This window comes from Leptodactylus fuscus, chromosome 2 (genome assembly GCF_031893055.1).
Source record: "Leptodactylus fuscus isolate aLepFus1 chromosome 2, aLepFus1.hap2, whole genome shotgun sequence".
NCBI lineage: Eukaryota > Metazoa > Chordata > Amphibia > Anura > Leptodactylidae > Leptodactylus > Leptodactylus fuscus.
In genome coordinates this window covers 137,560,363-137,587,654 of record NC_134266.1, presented here as the reverse complement: position 1 = coordinate 137,587,654, position 27,292 = coordinate 137,560,363, and the positions used below count along the sequence as shown (strand labels likewise).

Sequence of the window (27,292 nt, the reverse complement as noted above, 5' to 3'; positions counted from 1 at the left end):
AAAATGCACCGTATAAACCAAACCCAAGTATCACATAGTCAAGAAAAAGTTCTAATCAATCCTTTGCAGAAACCTAGTCTACCTTTATGATACATATGAATTTATTTACGATACATATTAATACTCCATTCCGCTATATCCACTCTTGGCTTTGGCAACAACAACAAAAAAACCCAAAAAAACAGCAAAATCTGCAACAAAAAAGCAGCTTTTCTGCAAAGTGGGTCCTTAGCCTTAGGCCAGGGCCCCATGGGATGTAAACGCCGTGATTTGCCCACGGTGTTTTACAGTGCAAGCAAAGGGGGTGGGATTCATGCGAATCCCATGCCCACTTTGCGGAAAAAAATACAATGCGGACATGCTGCGATTTGCAAAGCCGTTGTGGCTTTGCAAATCACTGCATTTCAATTATATCTACGGAAACGGCAGCTTTCCCGTAGTTATAATGGGAAGAGAAAGACTCTGGAGGAAAACTCTGTGAACTTTCTATTCAAAGCGCTGTGGAAAGAACCGCAATGAGATCTAGTAGCGGTTCTTCTCGCAGCGCTTTATCACTGCGTTTCCGGCCCGTGGGACCTTAGCCTTAGGGCTCGTTCACACGGTGTAACGTGCTGCGTGATGTGGCACGTGTACGCCGCGTGACCCTTTGCGTGCCGTACACGCTCCCATTCATTTCAATGGAAGCGGGGATCGTATGCGCCGCGCTAGTTTGCGGCCGTGAATAAATGCACGGCCGCAAACTAGCGCGGCGCATACGATCCCCGCTCCCATTGAAATGAATGGGAGCGTGTACGGCACGCAAAGGGTCACACGGCGTACACGTCCCACATCACGCGGCACGTTACACCGTGTGAACAAGCCCATAGGGTTAATTTTACCCAAATCCACCGCTTTTGGTTGACCACGCCCATTTACACTCATTTCAATAAAGGGCAGACGTAACATGCAAATCTATCGTACAAACAGAACAACAGACAGGCGTATCAACACTTCTTTCAACTGCACCTGTCAGAGAACAGGTTAACCTAGTATAGCTTTATGATACATAGTAATTGCTTTAGGACTAGACATAATTTAGTTCTTTTTACTATGTTTGTTTAATGGATATAATAGAAATGTAATAATCATAACTACAATTAAAAACTGCATGCAGTTCTTCATTAAAAGAGCGGGGTATAAACACAGTCCAACAAAGACATGATCTTTGATTGGGTCCGATTTACTAATGGTAAATTTAAGCAGGTTGTCTGAAAATATGCCAGATTTATCACAATTGCAGATTCTGGCGTACCTTTAGACTGTCTCGTTTATATTTATACTACTTTTTAGTTGGTGCTTCTTCAGGGATTTAAGCCACTTGTCTAGTCAGAACCAAAGTAATAAATCTGGGCCACTGGGATCTACTGCTCCTGATAATATTACGGGGGGTCTCTGTCACATGTAAATTGGTTATAAATAGAGATGAGCGAATACAGTTCGATCGAGTAGATATTCAATCGAATATTAAGGTATTCGAGATATTCGATTCCAATCGAATACTACGCGGTAAACGCAGTGAAAATTCGAATCCCCTCCCAGCAGGGAAACCTAGGCACGAAAAAAAATATGGGAAAAAGTCATTGGCTGGCGAAATCAGGTGACCTCCGATTCATAAGAATAGTGTTAGCCATATTCGTGTCATTTGCGGTTTGGAGTTAGATAGGGAGAGACGTTGTGCTGAAGGCGAGAGAGGATTCAGGTTTGGATAGGCAGGAAATATTAAAACCAACAGCTCTTTTAAGAGCTAAACTACTTCACCAGTGTATATACACCACTAGTATATACACTTAGCTCATAAAATTTCACAAAAGCCCTTTTTAGGGCTCAAATTCTCCACCAGTGGTATATTCTGTATACCTGTCCCATAGGGGAAATAAGAAAGCTGTATACTGTTATCCGGTATACACGGCAGTATATAGGTCCAATATATCTACCCTCTGTATACAAAAAAACATAAATTTGTATACAGTCCATCAGTTTGTCAACTCACTCATTCCTGTATACTGTCATACTAGTATATACAGCAGTATATAGGCCCAATATATCTACCCTCTGTGTATACAAAAAAAAAAAACCATCAGATTGTCAACTCACACACAAAAAAAAAATTAACATTTGTATGCATCCCAAAATGCGCAATTCTAGCGAAAAGGGACATGGATGGGGACAGGGACGAAGCCAGGGGCGTGGAATGCAGCTGGGGAGCAAGGTTGCGGTCAAACTACAGTGCATCCAATTGCTACTGGTGAGGGGCAGCCAGCATCGCGCTTCTCCACAATCCCTGGCTTGATGGTTACATTAAGCAGGGTGCAGGGTACGAGATTGACCAGGCCTTAGCACCAGGAACAGGTGTTGCAGTGGCTAGCAGATAACGCTTCCATCAGCTTTTCCACCAGCCAGTCAGCCACTACCTCCAGTTGTCTTCCTAAGCAAGAGTCTGCCCCTCCTTCCTCCCAACATGCCCAATCTTCCCAGCAGAGTCATCCCACCTTTGCCCCCTCCCAGGAGCTGTTTTCGGGTCCTTTAACTGTCCCTCACTCTGTCCTACCACGTCACGAATCCCAGGAGCTAAGACTTGAGATGACTTTGTGTGTCCTGATGCCCAAACACTGGAGCATCCGCCATCTCCTGGCGATTTTGTGGTTGTGGCCCCGCAACCCGTCATCAGTGATGATGACGAGACACAGTTGCCATTAGGGCAGGCTGTTGTCATGTGCAGTGTGCAGGAGGAGGGACAGATTGAGGAATTGGAAGAGGAGGTGGTGGACGACAAGGCCACCGACCCGAACTGGGCAGGGGTGATGTCTAGCGGGGAAAGCAACGTAGATCTGGAGGCAAGCGCAGCACCAAAAAAGGTGGCTACAGGCAGAGGCATGTCCAGAGGCAGAGGACAGCTGTTTCACAGAAGCCAGGGCAGACCCAGCAAGGCCCAAGATGTTCCCTGTCCTAGCCACTCAAGAAAAACACCCCCATCCAGGTCACGTTCCTCCATGGTGTGGAGATTTTTCAATGTATGTGCGGAGGACAAATTTAGTGCGGTTTGCACACTGTGCAGCTCCAAACTGAGTAGGGGCTCTGAAAAGAGCAACCTTAACACCTCAGGCAAGCGCTGTCATTTGGAAGGCAAGCACTGGGCTCAGTGGGAGAGAGCAAACACAGGACAATCATCGTCCGGTGTTGCCGCCACTGACTCTTCCACTGTGTCCAGTGCTGTTGCTACAGTCCAGACCACCAGCCAGGACACCTCCACATCTGCCTCTGTCACTTTGGGGACTTCATCCTCCTCCTCCCCTTTTCCTGCCTCCGCTCCTTCTCTTACACCATCATGCACCTCTTCCCAGCAACCCACCATCTCCCAGGCAAAAGTATAGCACAACCCACCCACATGCCCAAGCCTTAAACAGGCACATCTCCAAACTGCTGGCCCTGGAGATGTTGCCGTTCAGGCTTGTGGAGACTCAGGCCTTCTATGACCTGATGGCAGCTGCGGCACCTCGCTATGCCATCCCTAGCTGTCACTACTTTTCCCGATGTGCCATCCCCGCCTTGCACCAGCACGTGTCGTGTAACATCAGGCGTGCTCTTAGTTCCGCACTTTGCACTAAGTTCCACTTGACCACCGATGCGTGGACAAGTGCATGCGGACAGGGACGCTACATATCACTCATGGCACACTGGGTGAATGTAGTGGAGGCTGGGATGGGTCGCAAAGTGGGGCGGCCTACCTCCTCTCCGCTCCCAAGATTCCTGGCATGGGTTCAGAACCACTCTCCTCCTCCTCAGCCGTAACAACAACCCCAGCTGCGAGCTGGAAACACTGCAGCACTGGCGTGGGGAGACGTCAGCAGGCCGTGCTAAAGCTCGTCAGCCTGGGGGACAGACAGTACACTGCCTCCAAGGTGAGGGTTGCCATCCTCGATGAGACGGCAATGTGGTTTGCGCCGCTGCACCTGGGCCCAGGCATGGTTGTCTGCTATAACGGCCGGAACCTGGTAGCGGCTCTGGAGCTTGCCAGCCTCCATCACGTTCCATGCCTGGCACACGTTTTCAACTTAGTGGCGCAACGGTTTTTAAAAAGTACCCCAACGTTCATGAGCTACTGGTGAAAGTGCGGTGTTTGTGCGCCCACTTTCGTAAGTCGACAGTAGCCGCTGCTAGCCTCCGAAGCCTCCAGCAACACCTACATCTGCCCAAACAACGGCTGTTGTGCGACGTCCCCACACGCTGGAACTCAACGTACCATATGTTGAGTAGGGTGTGTGAGCAGCAGAGACCCTTGATGGAGTACCATCTCAAAGTCAACTCCAACAGTTTCTGCACCACGAGCAGCTGTGGATGGCACACTTATGCGTCTTTGAGGAGTCCACCAAGAGGGTCAGCTGTGATGACACACTAGTGAGCGTAACCATCCCGCTCCTGTGTGTGATGCAACTTGTGCAAAATATGATGGAAATGTTTCCATCAACTCTTGTTGGCGGCAGAGAGGACAGTTCCTCCAAGAAGCTAGCAACTGCCATCCGGTCCACACCCACCAGGGGCACACTCTCCAAGGTGTGGGACACCTTAATAGCACCCCCTCGCCAAACTACCACCACTGATTGGCCTAGTGTCACCAGGAGGGACAAGTATAGGCGCGTGTTGCGGGAAAACCTGGCCGACCACAGCCCTGCCCTCTAAGATCCCTCTGCGCCATACACTTATTGGGTGTCAAAGTTGGACTTGTAGCTGGAGCTTGCGCTTTACACCTTGGAGGTGCTGTCTTGCCCTGCCTCCAGCGTTCTATAGGAAAGTGTCTTCAGCGCAGCCGGTGGCATCATCACAGATAAGCGCAGCCGTCTGTCAGCTGACAGTGCTGACCAGCTGACGCTGATCAAAATGAACTGCCACTGTATTGACCCATCATTTGCATGTCCACCAGTGCCAAGGACTAGAGATGAGCGAACAGTGTTCTATCGAACACATGTTCGATCGGATATCAGGGTGTTCGCCATGTTCGAATCGAATCGAACACCGCGTGGTAAAGTGCGCCAAAATTCGATTCCCTTCCCACCTTCCCTGGCGCCTTTTTTGCACCAATAACAGCGCAGGGGAGGTGGGACAGGAACTACGACACCGGGGGCATTGAAAAAAATTGGAAAAAGTCATTGGCTGCCGAAATCAGGTGACCTCCATTTTAGACGAATAGTGGATTTCAAATCCGGGTCATATGAGAATGTGAACTTTGTGACTATGAGACAGGGATAGCTGTACAGGCAGGGATAGCTAGGGATAACCTTTATTTAGGGGGGAATGTTATTAAAAATAACTTTTTGGGGCTCTATCGGGTGTGTAATTGTGATTTTTGTGAAATAAACTTTTTCCCATAGGGATGCATTGGCCAGCGCTGATTGGCCGAATTCCGTACTCTGGCCAATCAGTGCTGGCCAATGCATTCTATTGGCGTGATGAAGCAGTGCTGAATGTGTGTGTTTAGCTCAACTACACCGGTGGAGTAGTTGAGCTAAGCACACAGATTCAGCTCTGCTTCAATCAGCGCTGGCCAATGCATTCTATTAGCTTGATGAAGCAGAGTGTGCACAAGGGTTCAAGCGCACCCTCAGCTCTGATGTAGCAGAGCCGAGGCTGCACAAGGGTTCAAGCACACCCTCGGCTCTGATGTAGCAGAGCCGAGGGTGCACTTGAACCCTTGTGCACCCTCGGCTCTGCTACATCAGAGCCGAGGGTGCGCTTGAACCCTTGTGCACACTCTGCTTCATCAAGCTAATAGAATGCATTGGCCAGCGCTGATTGGCCAATGCATTCTATTAGCCCGATGAAGTAGAGCTGAATGTGTGTGCTAAGCACACACATTCAGCACTGCTTCATCACGCCAATACAATGCATTAGCCAGTGCTGATTGGCCAGAGTACGGAATTCGGCCAATCAGCGCTGGCTCTGCTGGAGGAGGCGGAGTCTAAGATCGCTCCCCACCAGTCTCCATTCAGGTCCGACCTTAGACTCCGCCTCCTCCGGCAGAGCCAGCGCTGATTGGCCAAAGGCTGGCCAATGCATTCCTATGGGAATGCAGAGACTTAGCAGTGCTGAGCCAGTTCTGCTCAACTACACATCTGATGCACACTCGGCACTGCTACATCAGATGTAGCAATCTGATGTAGCAGAGCCGAGGGTGCACTAGAACCCCTGTGCAAACTCAGTTCACGCTAATAGAATGCATTGGCCAGCGCTGATTGGCCAATGCATTCTATTAGCTCGATGAAGTAGAGCTGAATGTGTGTGCTAAGCACACACATTCAGCTCTACTTCATCGGGCTAATAGAATGCATTGGCCAGCGCTGATTGGCCAGAGTACGGAACTCGACCAATCAGCGCTGGCTCTGCTGGAGGAGGCGGAGTCTAAGATCGCTCCACACCAGTCTCCATTCAGGTCCGACCTTAGACTCCGCCTCCTCCAGCAGAGCCAGCGCTGATTGGCCGAATTCCGTACTCTGGCCAATCAGCACTGGCTAATGCATTGTATTGGCGTGATGAAGCAGTGCTGAATGTGTGTGCTTAGCACACACATTCAGCTCTACTTCATCGGGCTAATAGAATGCATTGGCCAATCAGCGCTGGCCAATGCATTCTATTAGCTTGATGAAGCAGAGTGTGCACAAGGGTTCAAGCGCACCCTCGGCTCTGATGTAGCAGAGCCGAGGCTGCACAAGGGTTCAAGCGCACCCTCGGCTCTGATGTAGCAGAGCCGAGGGTGCACTTGAACCCTTGTGCACCCTCGGCTCTGCTACATCAGAGCCGAGGGTGCGCTTGAACCCTTGTGCAGCCTCGGCTCTGCTACATCAGAGCCGAGGGTGCGCTTGAACCCTTGTGCACCCTCGGCTCTGCTACATCAGAGCCGAGGGTGCGCTTGAACCCTTGTGCACACTCTGCTTCATCAAGCTAATAGAATGCATTGGCCAGCGCTGATTGAAGCAGAGCTGAATCTGTGTGCTTAGCTCAACTACTCCACCGGTGTAGTTGAGCTAAACATACACATTCAGTACTGCTTCATCACACCAATAGAATGCATTGGCCAGCACTGATTGGCCAGAGTACGGAATTCGGCCAATCAGCGCTGGCTCTGCTGGAGGAGGCGGAGTCTAAGGTCGGACCTGAATGGAGACTGGTGTGGAGCGATCTTAGACTCCGCCTCCTCCAGCAGAGCCAGCGCTGATTGGTCGAGTTCCGTACTCTGGCCAATCAGCACTGGCCAATGCATTTCTATGGGGAAAAGTTAGCTTGCGAAAATCGCAAACTGACAGGGATTTCCATGAAATAAAGTGACTTTTATGCCCCCAGACATGCTTCCCCTGCTGTCCCAGTGTCATTCCAGGGTGTTGGTATCATTTCCTGGGGTGTCATAGTGGACTTGGTGACCCTCCAGACACGGATTTGGGTTTCCCCCTTAACGAGTATATGTTCCCCATAGACTATAATGGGGTTCGAAACCCATTCGAACACTCGAACAGTGAGCGGCTGTTCGAATCGAATTTCGAACCTCGAACATTTTAGTGTTCGCTCATCTCTACCAAGGACCCCAACATGAAGTTGGATGTGTGTGCTCCAGGTCTTCCGCTCCTCCTCCTCCACCATCACAGTTGAAAAACAAAATTTAAATAGAGATGAGCGAACACCGTAGGATCGAATAGGTATTCGATCAAATATCAGTACGTTCAAGGTATTCGTTTCCAATCGAATTCCACGTGGCATACACAGTAAAAATTTGCATCCCCTCCCACCTTCCCTGGCGCGTTTTTTGCACCAATAACTGTGCAGGGGAGGTGGGACAGGAACTACGACAACGGAGGCATTGAAAAAAATTGAAAAAACCCATTGGCTGTCGAAAACATGTGACCTCAGATTTATAAGAATATCCAGCGCCATCTTCATATCATTTTGTGGCTTGTAGACACAGATGTGCTGCTGAGGGCTAGAGAGGATTAGCTTCTAGTAGACATGGAAAAACTGAAGAAAAACAACAGCTCTTTTCAGAGCTATACTGAAGGGAGAGGAGTCGAGCTTTCCACGGGGTGTCCCCCAAAACAGGAATACAGAGCAATTCAGTCCAGTTCTATACGCTCAACCCAGCTTTGCAGGCGGTGTCCCCCAAACACCTAACAGGGATACAGAGCAATTAGGTCTGGCTATGTACGCTCAATCCAGATATCCCCGGTGTGTACCCCCAAAACCTAAGTGAGATACACAGAAATACAGTCAGGCTATGTACGCTCAATCCAGATATCCCTGGTGTGTACCCTCAAAACCTAAGTGGGTACACAGAAATACAGTCCGGCTATGAACGCTCAATCCAGATATCCCTGGTGTGTACCCCCAAAACCTAAGTGGGATACACAGAAATACAGTCAGGCTATGTACGCTCAATCCAGATATCCCCAGTGTGTACCCCCAGAACCTAAGTGGGTACACAGAAATACAGTCCGGCAATGAATGCTCAATCCAGATATCCCCGGTGTGTAATCCCAAAACCTAAGTGGGATACACAGAAATTCAGTCAGGCTATGTACGCTCAATCCAGTTTTTCACAGTGTGTAACCACAAAACCTACCTAGGAGACACAGAAATTCAGTCAGGCTATGTATGCTCAATCCAGATATCCCTGGTGTGTACCCCCAATACCTACCTGGGAGACACAGCCGTTCAGTCAGGCCATGTATGGTCAAACCTGTTTTTAATGCTGTACCCCCCACAGCTATGTGGTGTACACAGAAATTCATTCAGTCCATATACGCAACATCCAGCTTTCTTCCACTGTACCCCCCAATGCTAATTTGGAGACACAGCCGTTCATTCAGGCCATGTATGGTCAAACCTGTTTTTAATGCTGTACCCCCCAAAGCTTAGTGGTACACACAGCAATTCAGTCAGTCTATATATGCAACATCCAGCTTTCCAAATGCTGTACCCCCCAAAGCTAAGTGGGAGACAGCCGTTCATTCAGGCCATTTATGGTCAAACCTGTTTTTAATGCTTTACCCCCCAAAGCTATGTGGTGTACACAGAAATTCATTCAGTCCATATACGCAACATCCAACTTTCCTCCACTGTACCCCCCAATGCTAAGTGGGATGCACAGCCGTTCAGTCGGGCCATGTATGGTCAAACCTGTTTTTAATGCTGTACCTCCCCCCCCCCCAAAGCTAATTGGGAGACACAGCTGATCAGGCTATGTCAGCTCAATACAATTTTTAAGGGTCTATCCCCCAAAAGCTAAGTATGATACACAGCAATTCGGTCACGCTATATAAACTCAATCCAATTTTTTGTTCAATCCAGTATTGTTTGCACTCCATGATGTGAACTATGCCTTTGTCTCTTGAAAAGCAACCCAACATAGTCAGCCATGTGTGCCAGTGTGTTACTTGCCTTGACTTTGCTGCCCCCAACTGTATGGGGGAGTTCACACGGAGGAAAGTGGAGTGCAATCTGGCAAGTATACACGTGCTGGCAGGTGACGCGCTCAAAATGCTCCCATTCATTTCAATGGGAGTTAGGAGCATATATGCCGCGTTATTTTGCATCTGTGATTTTGCGGCCACAAAATCACGGGTGCAAAATAACGCAGCATATATGCTCCTAACTCCCATTGAAATGAATGGGAGCATTTTGAGCGCGTCACCTGCCGGCACGTGTATACGTGCCAGATTGCGCTCCACTTTCCTCCGTGTGAACTCCCCCTTAGGGTCACTCTCCATTTCCTCCATTTTCCACTCCCCTTTACACCATCTGTGCTGAAGCAATGGGATGCACTGAACTTCACCCTCAAGCCTCGTGTGGGACAGTGACATGAAATGCCACTTCATCCCCCTCGTCTCCCTCCGCCAGCCAATGGTGCGAAGATGACAGGAGTGTGCTCTGAATGTCTTCAGCCTAACAGAGGCTACTTTTCACTTACGAAAATCGCCGCACTTTGACCAGTATATCAGGCACAATGGTGTAGGTTTCAAAGAACCTTTGCACCATCAAGTTGAAAACGTGGGCCATGTGTGGACTGTGAGTCTGGCAAGCTCCAGATCTGCTACCAGGTTCCTGCCATTATCACATACGCAAACATGCCTGGGCCCAGGTGCAGCAGGGAAAACCATATTGCCATATCATCCAGGATGGCATCCCTCACCTCGGAGGCAGTGTGCTGTCTGTCCCCCAAGCTGATGAGCTTCAGCACGGCCTGATGACATCTCCCCACACCAGTGTTACAGTGTTTCCAGCTCGTAGCTGGGGTCGAGGTTGCAGCGCAGGAGTAGGCTTTCAGAGAACCCCTGCCATGAATTTTGGGCTGGGAGAGGAGACAGGCCACTCCAGTTTGCACCCCGGGCCCAGACTCCACTACATTCACCCAACCTGTCATTAAAGAGAAGCAGCATCCCTGACCGCAGTCGCTTGTCCATGTGTCGGTGGTCAAGTGGACCTTGCAGCAAAGCGTGGAACTCTGGGCCCGACTGATGTTATGGGACACGTGCAGGCACAAGGCGGGGACAGCACACCAAGAGAAGTAGTAACAGCTAGGCCCAGCAGAGCGAGGTGCCACAGCTGCCATCTGGTGACGGAAGGCCTGAGTATCCAGAAGCCTAAATGCCAACATCTCCAGGGCCAGCAGTTTTTAGATGAGGCTGTTGAAGGTTTGGGCATGTGGGTGGTTTGCGCTGTACTTCTGCCTGCAATGAAACGCCTGGAAGATGGGGAGTGGCTGGGAAGAGGCGCATGATGGTGCAGGCAAAAAGGGCAGATGGGAGTGAACTCCCCAAAGTGTTAGAGACAGATGTGTAGGTGTCCAGGCTGGTGGTGTGGACTGCAGCACCAGCACTGTAAACAGTGGAAGAGGCAGTGTCGGCAACGCCGGGCGACGATTGTCCTGCGTTTGCTCTCTTTCCAACTGAGCCCAAGGCTTGCCTTCCAAATGACAGCGCACGCAAGAGGTGGTAAGGTTGCTCTTTTCAGAGCCCCTACTCAGTTTAGACTTGTAAAGTGTGCAAACTGCACTAATTTTGTCATGTAACTGACATGTATATGATGGGTCTATCCATTGGCTGTTCATTTTGATGAAAGTCAGCTGGTCAGCACTGTCAGCTGACAGCCAGCTGTGCTTATCCATGATGATGCCACCGGCTGTGCTGAAGACACTTTCCTATAGCACGCTGGCGTCAGTGCAGGAAAGGACCTCCAAAGCGTATAGCACAAGTTCCAGCCACAAATCCAACTTGGAGACCCAATAAGTGTAGGGCGCACAGGGATCAGAGAGGACAGGGCTGGGGTCGGCCAGGTACTCCCGCAACATGCGCCTATACTTGTCCCTCCTGGTGACACTAGGCCCCTCAGTGGCGGTAACTTGGCCAGGGGGTGCCACTAGCCTCCTGTGTGACAATGAGATCATCTGCCACTTCATCATCTTCCTCTTCCTCCATTAAAATACGCTGTGAAGCGGATAGGAGTGTGCACTGACTATCCTGCTGGGATGGTTCTGCTCCTATGCCCGACTCCTCAGCGTACAATGCGTTATCCCTGATGGCGAGGAGGAATTCTTGCATCACACACAGGGTTAAAAGGTTAAAGGCTCAACTCACCCCAAAGGCCAAAAACACTGCTGGTTAAAGGCTCAACTCACCCCAAGGGCCAAAAACACTTCTGTTTAAAGGCTCAGTTCACTCGAAGGACCAAAAACACTTCTGGTTAAAGGCTCAACTCACCCTAAGGGCCAAAACCACTACTGCTTACAGGCTCAGTTCACTCGAGGGCCAAAAACACTGCTGTTTAAAAGCTCAACTCACCCCAAGGGCAAAAAACTCTGCTGGTGCAAGGCTGAACTAAGTTAAAGGGCCTCAAGCTCTGCTGGTAAAAGGCTGAAGTCACCTCAAGGGCCTCAGTCTCTGCTGGTAGCTCAGCTTAAGGGCCTCTAATTTAATTTGGAAGGGCTCACGTGAAGGGCCAGAAAAGTAATTTTTGGAGGTCTCACCACATCGCACACACATAAACAATGACAGTTAAGGGTGGGGGCTTTTGGATTTCCCATTGCCTATTCCATCTGTGGTTGTCATGGGCAACGTGATTTAAAGGGGTGCATGCTAATGTTTCTTTAGCTTTAAATTTGTGTTTCTGTCCATACTATTGTGGAGGAAAGAAGGTTTCCAAGTATTTTTCCACTTTCATAGAGGTTCTATTGAGCCTGGAAAGTGTCTAGTTGATAGGCTGTGATAGTAGGGTAATACTGTGACTTGGGCATGTTAGATGCCTCCAGGCATGCTTCCCCTGCTGTCCCAGTTGCATTCCAGAGGTGTTGGCATCATTTTGTGGAGTGTCATTGTGGACTTGGTAACTCTCCTTAGTCGAATTGTGGTTTCCCTTGAAACAAGCTTTTTTCCCCATAGAGTATAATGGGATTCGATATTCGGTCAAATAGTCGAATATTGAGGGGCTACTCGAAACGAATATCGAATATTTCACTACTCACTCATCTCTAGTTATAAACCTTATACTGATGATTCTACAGTTTCCATATATGCCATTGTTTTTCAGCTTTGGAGCCACATTTTCATGTAAATCACTTTTTATTGATATGTAAATGAGGGGACAAGCGTTGAGGCCTTAGCTTTTCCTGGCTTCAGCTCTTTTTCCCTCATCTGCATAAACATAAAACATCGACTTACATGAAAATGGCGTAAACTGTAGAATCCCTCTACAAGGTACTGAGATTAGGCTATAATAAATTCACTGCTAACATACTGACAATGTTTTATTGAGGATTCTTGTACTGCATATACTGAATTTTACATTACAACTATTTACTTCTAGTATAGGCTTTGTGCGTGTTGATCACATATACACAAGAGTATGTTGATATTTTTGGGTAGAAAATTCAAGTCATATGATTGTATTATGTGTAACAATCTACATTACTGACCTAAGTTCAATAGATCTTCCAGGACCGTAAATGGTTAATGGCATTCTATCAAACTAAAGCCCAGTTCACATCTGTCCACATTTTTCATGCAGAAATCAAGCGGAAGCCGCACGGACCCCATTATAATCTATGGGGTTTGCAGGTTTCCTAAGGTAACCGCTTTTTTATGCGGATTAGGTCTCCGTTCGGGGGTCCCCAAGTGGACTCTCCAAACGGAAATCCATGCGCAGATTTGAACCGGGCTTAAAATTTATTATTGAATTATTAGTTAATAATGCAAGCAATTTCATTGTTCCAAACTATCAGATTGATACATACAAATTGACTTGTGTTCCACTATTTCCTATACAAAATAAAATGGAAAGCCAGTGGAAGGAACCTTCTGTTTTTATCTTAGGGCTCGTTCACACGGGGCAAGAGGTGGTGGATTTTGGAGCTGAATCCACGTCAGAATCCGCCCCTCACAATGAAGGTATATGTAGACCGCTAGCTGCCCTTTCTTCAGGCGGATTCTGCAGCTGATTCAGCCCCGGCGTCCGCCTCACGGCAGCACCCTCCAGACTAGAGCCATTCATTTGGGCCTACGCCGGAGTGGGAAGCCGCAACTGTCGGCTGTCACAATCAGGACCAAAATACGCCATACTGTGCCCCGTGTGAACTAGCCCTTAACATAGCAGTCAGTCAGGATTGCTGCAAACAGAAAATCTTCCGTCTGTGTCAATTTGGTAAACTTTAATGTCCATTGTTCTGATCCTCTGTCAGAAAAATGGACGTGGTAGTGTGAACTTACCATTGGACTGATGCTGGAAGGGGTAAGACTTGTGTCCGATTCGCCATTCTTAATAAATCTAACCCAATGTACCAACACCCTTTATGTTAAAAATGCTAATCATTCTCTACCACTGTGTGACAAATGGATGACGTACAAAACACGTTTTTACTAGAAACATACTGCAGTTATACCATGTGTGGTGAAACTATCAGATTATACCAACTGCACTACTGATACACGACCCCCTGGCATGCAAATAGGGTTAGGTGACTTTTCCATATAAATAAAATCTCAGTTTTATTAATGCTCGTGGGTGATTATTGATTTATGTATTGATTTCCATGTTATTACTAAACGGGACTAAAAATATTCAGTGAGTTTGCACAGAATGGAGGAGTCAGATATATAAGATCCAGGATTCCTTGTCTTACCACCCAACTACTGACCACAATAAAGCGACTGGTGATCATAGTTTGCAGCAGGAGGAAAAAGCCTGAATGGAAGATATCAGACTCTAAGGCAGAGCTAAGAGCAATTTCACACTTCTGATGAAAATCATTCATGGTTCTTTGGAATTGGGAATCCATTAGATTAAGGGGATTATCCGGTTTCTAATATTAGATGTGCGAGGGTCCGACAGACCTGCTTCCTCAAGACAGCACAGCTTCCAATATTGTTTACATGCTGGGACCCACACAGCTCATTCGCCATATGTTATGTAGTTGCCAGGTTTTGGTACTATATTTACTGCCCCATTGAAGCTTATGGTGCTGGTAGCCGGGAGCAATGCTGCTTCCCTATCGTCCGTACCAGCGGCACAATGTGGGGTATTTCTGCCCCTGTCTGCTGGTAGGACAGGCGGATTTTTAATTAGCCAATCAAATTCGTGGCAGGCCCTATAAGAGGGCACAAGAACCTCCCCTCTGCGTGTAAATACAAAAGTACCTCCATATTATTACATACAGTTTTTTTCTGTCCTGTGTGGACAGAGGACAGGTGGGAGGACTTGTGTCCTCTTAGAGGGCTCAGTAGGGTCACTTACCCTCTGAGCCTTCTTCTTTTTCTTCTTTCCTTCTTTTTCAGGTTGCCTGTCACCTTCTCTGCAAAGTAGAAGGTGTTTATTAGCCATGCGTGCGCTCCCCTAATCACCCCCCCCCCCTCCCTCCGTCACCACCTTACCTTCTCCTGCCGCCTCCTGCTCCCTCCGGACCTGTTGCCAGTATACCTGGCATTGCGCAGGCCTGTCTTCCAGCCGCAGCCATCCGTGGCTGCGCAGGTGCCGTCGGCGGCCAGAACTTTTGTTTCCAGCCGTGTTGCCCGCACGCACTTCCGGTTTTCCGGAGGTGACGCGTTGCTATGGAGACGGGCCGGTGCCGCGATGTCGGCTATGAAGAGCGGGTTATTTCCCGCTTTCTTTGTACTTATAGGCAGGAGTGAAGCGCGGCTGGTCCCCTTGTAGGGCCCTGGGGGGAGAGGTCTTTTTCTGTATAAGCCCCTATTCAGGGTACTCTTAGGAGTTGGCTCCTCCCATTTCCGGCCGGCCAGTGTAAAAGGTCAGGCCGGCCTGTCTTAGTTACCTTCTGCAGTTCCTTGCTGAAGGCTGAAGCTGTTTGGCTAGTCTTGGATTGCCAGATTGCATCTTTACCATTTTGCTCTGATACCTTGCTGTCGGTCTACAGTAACCGGTAAGATCTACCCTTTTTTATTTCAAAGTGGTATGATGTCATGGTGCAGTCTTGCATGGTCTATTATCTCTCTCTGTAGGTTATGTCATCCTCTACTACCCCTCCTGGGGACCGTAGGAGGAAAACTACTTCCAAAAGGAAGCATCTTTCCTGTTTTGATTGCGACATACCGCTCCCTGATGGTAGATAGCGGCTTAAAGAGTTTGATCCCTTCGGGGTACTTGTGGTCCTATAACTTGCCTATTATTTTAGGCTACGAATGGGCCCGTTGTCGCGGGTGCAGAGGCCCTCCACCTGAGGATCCCTCTCCCAGAGAGATGATGACCTGGGTCAAGGATTATATGGTGAGTTTGGGCATCGCTTGGGTAAATTAAAATTCCTTTGCTTGTACTCTCCTTTTTGTTTTGCAGGATGATTCCCTTAAAGGGATCCATGCCACCTTGTCTCAGCTCACCAAGAGACCATGCACTGAGCACCGTTCCTCGTCTCTCCCCCCCCCTGGAACATCTGCGGGTGGCTGAGGATGATTCCTCCGAGGACGACTCAGTTATTGCCAGCAGACCTGTGTTCCATTATGAACAAACGGGCAGGCTGCTGAAGTCCATCCGGTCTAAAGTGGGCCGAGATGTTGACGGGGAAGCCTCCACGTCTGCCTCTGGGGGACATATTGCCTTCCATTCGGACGCCACGCTGACCGATCTCATGGGGCAGCAGTGGAAACAGCCAGAGAAAGGACACTCGCTTTCCAGGATTTTCAAGACCCTATTTCCTGTTGATTCCGCCCAGTGGGATTCCTGGGGGCCTCCCCCGAAGGTGGATTTGGCCGTAGCGAAGTTGTCCCGCAGAACCCTGGTGCCCCTGGAAGATGGTTCCAATCTTCAGGATCCCCTGGATCGTAGGGCTGACTCCACATTGAAGAAAGTCTACTCCGCCTCTTCTGCCCAAGCCTCAGTGGCCATAGCCTCCACCACGGTTGGCGACTTTTTGCGCGACCGTTTAGCCGCTCTGGAGAGGGATATAGATTCAGGTGTTGACAGAGACGACATTTTGGCCTCTATGAAAAGTGTTCATAGGGCTGCTGATTATTTGGCGGAATCTTCCCGCCATCAGTTAAAAATCTCAGCCAAATCTATGGCGTTGTCAACTGCGGCCCGTAGACCTCTGTGGCTAAAGCCTTGGTGGGCAGATTTTGCTTCCAAGGCTGCTCTCTGCGCTCTCCCCTTTGAGCCGGGAAGAGTGTTTGGCCAGGGTTTGGATGCCATTATGGAGGGATTAGCTGAAGGGAGGGGAAAATCCCTACCTCAAGCATCTAGGGGCAGACGTGCTCCCTCTAGAGGCAGAGGTTCTTCCTCTAATTATAGACGCCTACTTCAGCACTGGCGTTCTAGATACCGCCCTAGGGGAGCTGGACGAGGCGCTTCCAGGGAGGACACCAAGAGGGAGCTGGAGTTTTGACATGGGGCAGCTCCCTGTGGCCCCCCTTCCTGTGGGAGGACGTCTTTCCTCCTTTTCAAGAGCATGGTTCACCCATATCCAAGACCCATGGGTGTTGAAGATCATACAGCACGGGTATCACATCGACTTCCAACTTCCACCTCCAGATCGGTTCGTTTCCACCCGAACTCTTCCATCTTCCCAGCAGGCCAGTCTAGAAGCCTCGGTCGCCGAGTACATCACCAAGGGCGCTCTGGAGAAGGTACCAGCCTCAGACCATGGTCTGGGAGTTTACTCCCCCATCTTTCTGGTCCCCAAAGTCACCGGGGGCTGGAGGATGATAATAGACCTGAGGTATCTCAATCAGTTCATCAGGAAGAGGTCATTTCGTATGGAAATGGTAGATTCCGTGACTGCTTTTCTTCAACCTGGAGAGGTGATGGTTACCCTCGACTTGAAGGACGCCTATTTACATGTCCCCATTGCTCGTTCCCACAGGAAGTTCCTCAGGATTGCCGTTTCTATGGCCGGCCACAGGGAGCACTATCAATTCACAGCTCTGCCGTTCGGCATCACATCCGCCCCACTGGTATTCACCAAGGTGATCGCTCCGGTCGCCGCGGCCCTCAGACTTCAGGGTCTTTTCATCGTTCCTTATCTAGACGACTGGCTACTGAAAGCTCAGTCTCCTGCTGCCCTCCTCCAGCAGCTCAACCTTGCCATCAACTTCCTACAGGAGTTAGGATGGATTATCAATTGGGAGAAGTCCGAGATCGTTCCATCCACCCAGAGAAAATTTCTCGGATTTATAGTGGATTCAGAAGCGATTCAGATCTTCCTTTCCAGTCCAAGGAAGGAAAGAATCCAAGCCAGTGCACAATTCCTATTACGCACTCGGCGAGTAACCATCTGGACCGCCATGAGAGTCCTCGGCCTGATGTCATCCTCGGCCAGGGCGGTCCCTTGGGCTTTATGGCATTTGCGTCCCCTCCAGATGGAAGTGTTGAGAACCTGGAACAGGTCTCCACGGGGACTGCACAAGAAGATCTGCCTTTCTCCCGCTACCCGTCTTTCCCTCAGATGGTGGATACAACTGAAAGACGGAAGGTCCACGGTCCCGACATTGTGGACCCTGTTGACAACAGATGCATCCCAGTGGGGATGGGGAGCCCATTATCAGGACAAGACTGTACAAGGACGATGGAGATGTCCGGAGCTGGGGTCATCCAATCTCAAGGAACTCAGAGCAGTGTACCTGGCCCTAGTACACTTTGCCCCAGAATTGAAAGGCAAGTCTGTCAAAATCCGGTCAGACAATATGACGGTGGTAGTCTACATAAACAAACAAGGGGCACCAGATCACCAACCTTGCTGAGAGAGACGAATCTGATATTTTCCTGGGTAGAGAAGAACCTAGCCCAGTTATCCGCTGTTCACATAAAGGGCTCCCTGAACATAGTAGCGGATCAGCTGAGTCGGGGTATTACCGTATCAGGAGAATGGTCTCTCAATCCAAATGTATTTCAACAGATCGTCCAGAGAAGGGGTCTCCCAGAGGTCGATCTTATGGCTACCCGACTCAACGCCAAGGTAGGGACCTTCTGCTCCCTGTACCAGGAGGACAATCCCTTGGCAGTGGATGCCCTGTCCATCCCATGGAGGTTCAGGCTGTTTTACATATTCCCTCCAATTCCAATCATACCGAAGGTATTGATCAACACATGACAGGACCAAGCCTCGGGAATAGCCATAATCCCGTTCTGGCCAAAAAGGGCTTGGTTTGCTCAGCTCATACAAATGAGTCAGGGCATATATTGGAGGCTTCCCCCTCTCTCAGACCTGGTAACCCAAGGAGAGCTGAGATGCCAGGATCTGAGGAGACTCAACCTGACAGCCTGGAGGTTGACCAGTCCCTACTGAGGAATAGAGGACTGTCACAAGCAGTTTTGAAGACCCTATCCAGCGCCAGAGCAGATTCGACTAACAGGAACTACCGTCGAATTGGCAACATCTTTAATGCCTGGTGTCTGCAGCATCAAGTGGACTCCACCGATCCCCCCACGGAGGCGATCCTGGATTTCCTTCAAGACGGACTAGACAGAGGTCTTGCTGCGGCCAAACTTAAAGTACACGTAGCGGCCCTGTCCGCCTATCTGGGGAGGCGTTTGTCTCAGGATCCTTTAGTGAGCACCTTTATTAAAGTGGCAACTAGGCTGAGACCGGTGGTAAACACCCCTGTCCACCAATGGGACCTTACTCCGGTCCTGAACTCTCTATGTGAGCAGCCATTTGAACCTCTGGAGGAGGTCTCTCTTAAGTCACTAACCGGCAAAATGGCGCTGCTATTGGCAGTCACAACTGTCAAACGGGTTAGTGAACTACAGGCCTTGTCCGCTGAGGAGCCATACACTACCTTTTTTTCTGATCATGTGCAGCTTAGGTTCCTCCCGGGGTTCCGTCCCAAAGTACCATCGGCTGCAAACAGGAACCAAATAATTTCCCTTCCAGTCTTTTTTCCTTTCCCTTCTTCATCTGAAGAAGAAAGATGGCACAAGCTGGATGTGGTCAGATGCCTGCAGATTTATTTGCAGCGCACTCGCCCTTTTAGGCGAGCGGAAAACCTGTTGATCAGCTACACGGGGAAAAACAAGGGCGCCAAAGCCGCCAAAGCTACTATATCCCGGTGGGTTACCGAGACTATTAAAGTCGCCTACACCGCCCAAGGGCTGCCGGCTCCATCATTCCTTCATGCCCATTCAACCAGGTCAGTGTCCACCTCTCGAGCAGAGAGCAGTGCCTTATCTTTGGATCAAATATGTGCAGCCGCTTCCTGGGCATCTGAATCTACCTTCATCCGGCATTACCGCTTGAAGGACCAGGTGGCAGACTCCACGGCCTTTGCTCAGGCCGTTTTAAACTCAGTCTTGGAGTAGGACCCACCCATTTGGGGACCTACTTGCTATATCCCCACATTGTGCCGCTGGTATGGACGATAGGGAACAAGTGATTATGAAGATAATCTTGTTTCCCTTAGTCCTAACAGCGGCACAAGATTTCCCACCCTGGGAATCATATCTTGTGTATAAAACTGTATGTAATAATATGGAGGTACTTTTGTATTTACACGCAGAGGGGAGGTTCTTGTGCCCTCTTATAGGGCCTGCCACGCATTTGATTGGCTAATTAAAAATCCGCCTGTCCTACCAGCACACAGGGGCAGAAATACCCCACATTGTGCCGCTGTTAGGACTAAGGGAAACAAGATTATCTTCATAATCACTTGTTATTTACTACTAGCTGGTACCCGCGACTTCGTCTGCGGTGATTGTAGCAGTGGGTATATACAGGCGTGGGTAAGGTTTTCGTAGTGTGTATAAGGTATGGGATATGAAATGTAACTTTGTATCTTGTTGCTGTAATTCTGAGACTGTTGTGTTGAAGTTACTTTGTATTAGAGCTGCTATACGGTGTTGTGAGAAACTTTACATAGTGACTTTGGGACAGAAGTATTTGAAGTTAACTCTTTCCCACCGATGGCATTTTTTGATTTTCGTTTTTGACTCCCCTCCTTCTAAACCCCATAACTTTTTTATTTCTCTGCTCCTAGAGCCATATGAGGTCTTAATTTTTGCGGGACAAATTTTTCTTCATGATGCCACCATTATTTATTCTATATATTGTACTGGGAAGCAGGGAAAAAATTCAGAATGGGGTGGATTTGAAGAAAAAATGCATTTCTGCGACTTTCTTACGGGCTTTGGTTTTACGGCGTTCACTGTGCAACCAAAATGACATGTCCCCTATATTGTGTGTTTCGGTACGGTTCCAGGGATACCAAATTTTGTATGGTTTTATTTACATTTTGACCCCTTAAAAAATTCCAAAACTGTGTTAAAAATTATTTTTTGAAAAGTCGCCATATTCCGACAGCTGTAACTTTTTTATACGTGCATGTACGGGGATGTATATGGCATCTTTTTTTGCGTGACCGGGTGTACTTTGTAGTTCTACCATTTTCGGGAAATATTATTGCTTTGATCACTTTTTATTAAAATTTGTATCCGAATCAAAACAGTGATAAAATGGCGGTTTGGCACTTTTGACCATTTTTCCCGCTACGGCGTTTACCGAACAGGAAAAATATTTGTGTAGCTTTGTAGAGCGGGCGAATTCAGACACCGGGAGACCTAACATGTATGTGTTTCACAGTTTTTAACTACTTTTATATGCGTTCTAGGGAAAGGGGGGTGATTTGAATTTTTAATCCTTTTTATTTATTTTTTTATATTTTTTCTTTACTTTTTTTAAACATTTTTTTGCATTTATTAGACCGCCTAGGGGTATTGACATGGGTGGGCGGTGTCGCGGATTGTCAGAGCGGTGGGGGTCGGCAAACATGGCTGCTCCGGAGCGTTAAAGAGAGCCTCCTGGAGTATCGTTAAGGTGAGGGGCAAAGTGGTAAAGTATATGTATATGAGATTGTGTGGGGTAAGGGGCGAGGCTGTAGAGGGTAATAGGAATTTTGGGGCTTGCTATGGTCCAAAGTGTGTGAGATTGCAGAGATAGTGGTGTGAGTTTGGGTTTTGTGGGGGTCCTGGCACAAACATATGTGCGCTATTGTGACGAAAAGTAGCCTATTGTTTAATCGGGTGTAATGACTATGTTTACGGAAAATTTCAGCCAAATCGGTGGAGCGGTTTTTCCGTGATTGAGGAACAAACATCCGAACATGCAAACATCCAAACACACAAACCCACAAACCCACAAACTCACAAACTTTCACATTTATAATATTAATAGGATACAGTGAAGGAAATAATTATTTGATTTCTTGCTGATTTTGTAAGTTTTCCCATTGACAAAGACATGAACAGTCTATAATTTTAAGGGTAGGTTAATTTTAAAAGTGAGAGATAAAATATCAAAAATAAAATCCAGAAAATCACATTGTATAAATTTATGTGCATTTGGCATAGAGGAATAAATATTTGATCCCCTACCAACCATTAAGAGTTCTGGCTCCTAATCAACTGCATTAGAGCTGCTGTCTTATATTGTCGCCTGTATAAAAGACTCCTGTCCACAGACTCATTGAATCAGTCAGACTCTAATTCTACAACATCAGCAAGACCAGAGAGCTTTCTAAGCATGTCAGGGACAAGATCATAGACCTGCACAAGGCTGGAATGGGCTACAAAACCATAAGTAAGATGCTGGGTGAGAAGGAGACAACTGTTGGTGCAATAGTAAGAAAATGGAAGAAATACAAAATGACTGTCAATTGACATTGATCTGGGGCTCCATGCAAAATCTCACCTCGCGGAATATCCCTGGTTATGAGGAAGGTGAAATCAGCCTAACACTACATAGGGGGAACTTGTTAATGATGATCTCAAGGCAGCTAGGACCACCATCGGTAACATTACACTGTAATGGATTAAAATCCTGCAGTGCCCACAAGGTCCCCCTGCTCAAGAAGGCACATGTGCAGGCCCGTCTGAAGTTTGCCAATGGATGATTATGAGAGTGATTGGGAGAAGGTGCTGTGGTCAGATGAAACAAAAAAAAAATTGACCTCTTTGGCATTAACTCAACTCACCGTGTTTGGAGGAAGAGAAATGCTGCCTATGACCCAAAGAACACCATCCCCACTGTCAAACACAGAGGTGGAAACATTAGGTTTTGGGCTGTTTCTCTGCTAAGGGCACAGGACTACTTCACCACATCAATGGGAGAATGGATGGAGCTAATACTGAGTGACAACTTCCTTCAGTCCACCAGAACATTAAAAATGGGTCATGGCTAGGTCTTCCAGCAGGACAATGACCCAAGACATACAGCCAAGGCAACAAAGGCTCAAAAAGAAGAACACTAAGGTCATGGAGTGGCCTAGCCAGTCTCCAGACCTTAATCCTATAGAAGAGTTATAGAGGGAGCTGAAGCTCTGAGTTGCCAAGCGACAGCCTCAAAATCTTAATGATTTAGAGATGATCTGCAAAGAGGAGTGGACCAAAATTCCTTCTGACGTGCGCAAACCTCATCTTCAGCTACACAACCGTCTGACTTCTATGCTTCCCAACAAGTATTCAATCTTGTTTGCCAGAGGGATCAAATATTTATTTATCTATACAAAATGCAAATAAATTTATAAAATTTATACAATGTGATTTTCTGGATTTTATTTTTGATATTTTATCTCTCACTGTTAAAATTAACCTACCCTTAAAATTAAAGACTGTTCATGTCTTTGTCAATGGACAAACTTACAAAATCAGCAAGGGATCAAATAATGATTTCCTTTACTGTATAGCAAATAAGCAGCATGGCTCCCGGCATAAAAGCAATATCAATATTACAATCTGGATATCCCCTTTAATAGCCTTACACCAATGTTTGACATAGTTGTTGGTTGCTAACAGTAATAGATATAATATGTGAAATATTATTGCAGTTGTTTTGCATCCATTTGCAATGATGTTGTTTCTTCTCTTTTCAGAGCATATCTTGTGGAATAGTGGCCATCGTTCTCTCGCGGTATCTAGCACACACTTCTTTGGTGAGAAAGAACATTTGACATATGGGTACTATTTCAGGTTGAGAATAAAGGATTAATGGGATTAAATGGCTTCTGTTTAATATTTTATGATACTTCATACAGTAATGGTGTTCATACAGTCTGACATTATCTCTTCTTTTTGCAGCGTTGGGCCACAGTGATTCTAAGTATTATTAATGCAATAATCTCCGCGGCCTGTACGGTAGGACTTGCTGTCTCTGTTATTATCACTGTGGCAAATGAAGGCCGTACCCTGTTGTCCACATGTACATTCACCAACCTACAACTTATACAGATATCACACGAATGTCCCTTTGATCCTACTCGAATCTATGTAAGTAATGAAACACATGAGTGCTGTCATCACCTATATATCTATAGTGCAGTGATTTACTTTCTGCATGATCCCAAATGTAAAGCACCATGGGATTAATAGTGCTATATATATAAATAAACAATAATAATAATGATCTCTATGTCATATTACAGAGCACCACATTATGTCTCTGGGTGATTTCTATACTACTGGATGCCGCAGAAATGGTGTTCAGTGCACGCTGCTATTTTACAGTACTCCAGCTAATGGATGTTCATCTGTGTCACAAGACAAGAAAGAAAGTAAGTAACATCACACACAATACATTTTTTATACATTGCAAACACATTTCAAAGAGACACCATAGAAAATGGTTATCTTTTCCCTAGAGGTGTGCTGTTCCTACTTTTACATTCCTCAACACTGAAATTGGCAACACGAAGAAGGACAAGCCATATAGTTAAAATAATGGTCCCACAGTGGGGAAATTTCAGTGTGTTACAGCAGCATGATAATACGGATACAGGATAATAACAGGAATATATTACAGAAGGAGACACACATAAGCTCAGAATAGCAGATAGGAGTCATAGCAGCTAAAGAAAAAAGAAAAGCATCATTTAGTTCTCTGTTTGGACTGCTCTTCACTTTGCCTGATGTAGATCATGTAGCCTGATCGCGGTTGGTAGGAAGGACCTCTGATAGTGTTCCAGTTGGAAGGAAGGACTGCTCCTTCTCACACTTGGGGTGAAGCAGTCGGTCACTTACAGTGCTGCCAAGTGCCATCAAGGGGTGGGATTTATTCTCCAGCATAGAGCTCACCACGGACAGTATCCTTCTGTCACCCACCACCTGTACTGGGTCCAGGGGGCTCCCCAGGACAGAGCTGGCTCTTCTGATCAGCCTGTCAAGTGTATTTCTGTCCCTGGCTGGTGTACTACTCCTCCAGCAGGCCACACTGAAGAAGATGACTGAAGCAACCACAGTTGAAAAAGGTCCTAAGAAATGCCCCCTGGACTCCAAAGGCTCTCAGCCTCCTGAGCAGGTAGAGCCTGCTGTGGCCCTTTCTGTGCAGTGCATCCAGGTGATCGGCCCAGTCTAGTTTATTATTGAGGAGCACGCCCAGGTACTTATAGGTCTTGATTATCTCAATGTATGTCCCCTGGATGTCCATCAGGATCGGAACACTTCTCCCCTTACTGAAGTTCACCACCATCTCCTTGGCCTTTCCAGCATTAATCGTGAGGTGGTCCCGCTGTCAGCAGTCCACAAAATCCTGGTTTAAGTCTCTGTACTCCCTAAAAATGCAAATCGAGGAAGTGCCAGGTAGTGCTAATATCTGCAAACTATGAAATTTTCAATCTGTGGCATGTGGGAGGAGCATAAAAGCCAGCAAAGTTTGAAAGCAAAGTTTTTTTTAGCCACATGAAGCCTCAAAAATGATATCAAGCAATATGGGATGATGGTGTGTTTGTCTCCTGCCCATCACTGGGCCAGCTATCACCACTTGCCACAAACTGGGAGGGACAGAATTTATGTACTGAGAAACCACTGTGCTCCTTGACCAAGATGTCAGCACTGTTCAATGATGCGTGTCCAGTGGTTTGGAAAATGACTAACTGGAATGACAGCAAGTGATGCTTAGGAATGAATCATCCAATAGGAAGAATGGCATGTAGTGGTCCATTCTGTACTGGAAGTGAAATTGGACATCACATTCCAAGCACAGGGTTGCAAACAATGTCAACAAGGCATTTGCATGACATTGAGCTATGAGCCATATGTCCAGCTACAGCTGTTCAATTGACTTCATGCCAGTGCTCTCAAAGGATATCATGGTGCACAGCTAAATGGCAATGGATACTGGAATGGAGTCCAGCTATTGTCCCAGATACAATGATGAGACTGGTCTGAAGACCACATGGTCATTGCCATGAAGAGGCCTTTACAAAGGAACGTCTCACCAGCCTTACTCTTGGGGTTATGAGTGAATGTGTGAGGGGTGGAATAATGTTTGATAGCTGGACCTCTCTAGTCTTAATCCAAGATACAATGTTAGATACAATAACAGCTTGGTGTTACATTGATTTGGACTTGCAACTAGTGGTACGGCCATATCTCCAAAGTGTCTCAGGAGCCAATTATCAAAAGCACAACTCCAGACTGCATGTTGTTGATGCTTCTTTGAGCAGCCAGTGTGGCCTAAATATGTTACCATGGCTTGTAGTGTTTCCAACCTTGTCTCCCATTGAGCATATCTGAGACATCATTGCTCGTCAATTGCAAAGGGAGCTGACAGCAGCCAATCTTGGTGGTGCGTGTCCAGGTATATTTAACATGTCACAATATTCCTCAGACAACCATTAATAACCTCACTGATAAGATGTAAGGGCGTTTATTTCAGCGCATGCCATTATACTTTATACTGAATAATTTGATATGTTTATATGAAATATATTTTTCCATTTGTTTATCCTTGGCATACCATTAACATTTTTATCGATCGTGTGATTTCTAAAATTCCAAGACTTTTTCTTCTTTGTGTGACAATTTCAATGTTGAGGATGATAGTAAGAATCTGAGACATCTGAGAAGTGATCAGGTTCTTATTCCTCTGGTATGAAGTCCTTTAAGATCCCCCATTTAGTCATGGTCTTGCACTGACTTGTCTTACAGGTCAGAATACAGATACCACTAGAAGAAAGAAGTACGAGCGCTGAGGAAGAAATGCTTGGAGGCCATAGTGAGTGGCTTTGACGTTGCAAGGACTGACTATTGGCTGGAAATTAGGTTTGCCAAATGTATTACCCTACTACAACCCTCCGGGGTACATACAAAGACATACATCTGGAAGGTCTGTCAAACTCTGCAGCAGGATCCTGTGGACAAATGTCTGACAATTTGCAGGGTATGAACCCATATTTTGTATGAACATGTTGGAAGTGGATAGTCATTTGAAGTTTCACAGCCAAGCATGATGGATGTTCTGAGCTCCAGGATATTCTCACAATGTGTAATGTTATTTTTTGAAGGAATAATACATATAAATATATATATATATCTAGTAGGTTTCCCAACACACCGATGACTGCAACATGTGTAGGACAGCATTTGGACTCGATCAAGACTATTCCTCATAGAAGAGATAACCGTGTCTCTTTCACCTGTTCTTGGGCTTTTACAATGACAAAGTTCTTTACTTCTTCCTACCTCCATGTAACACTACATAGTAACAGAACAAACCTTTCTCACTGCAACCATAGAATTAGCAAAATATGCCTGACAGTGTATTAATATGCATTATCCATACCATAACCAAACTATGCCAACTAGCATTTGAACAGTGCGTTCAGGTTTATCAGTACAAAATATACTTCTGGCACTGAAAGGTTTTGTTCACTTCACATTTTAGCCCCTTTGCAGATCAATGGATTATGCTTGAATGCCCCAAAACAGCATATAAAAGAATATCGCATTGGGGTTATCACTTTAACTGAGCAAACAAAGTCCAAAGGACAGAAAAACATGAAAAGTGTCTGCCCAC

The 27,292-nt window shown here is 47.0% G+C and overlaps 1 protein-coding gene across 1 annotated transcript in view; it reads left to right on the top strand.

The window, feature by feature from the left end:
* The window catches only part of TMEM54 (transmembrane protein 54), a 34,260-nt gene extending 7,568 nt beyond the window's left edge, over positions 1-26,692 (top strand). Inside the window, exons 3-6 of the mRNA XM_075264714.1 lie at positions 23,373-23,432; positions 23,578-23,766; positions 23,922-24,050; positions 26,425-26,692. Of these exons, the coding sequence (XP_075120815.1) occupies positions 23,373-23,432; positions 23,578-23,766; positions 23,922-24,050; positions 26,425-26,505 (459 nt within the window). The 3' untranslated portion in view covers positions 26,506-26,692. The remainder of the gene's footprint in view (positions 1-23,372; positions 23,433-23,577; positions 23,767-23,921; positions 24,051-26,424) is intronic.
* Positions 26,693-27,292: the final 600 nt, after the last annotated feature.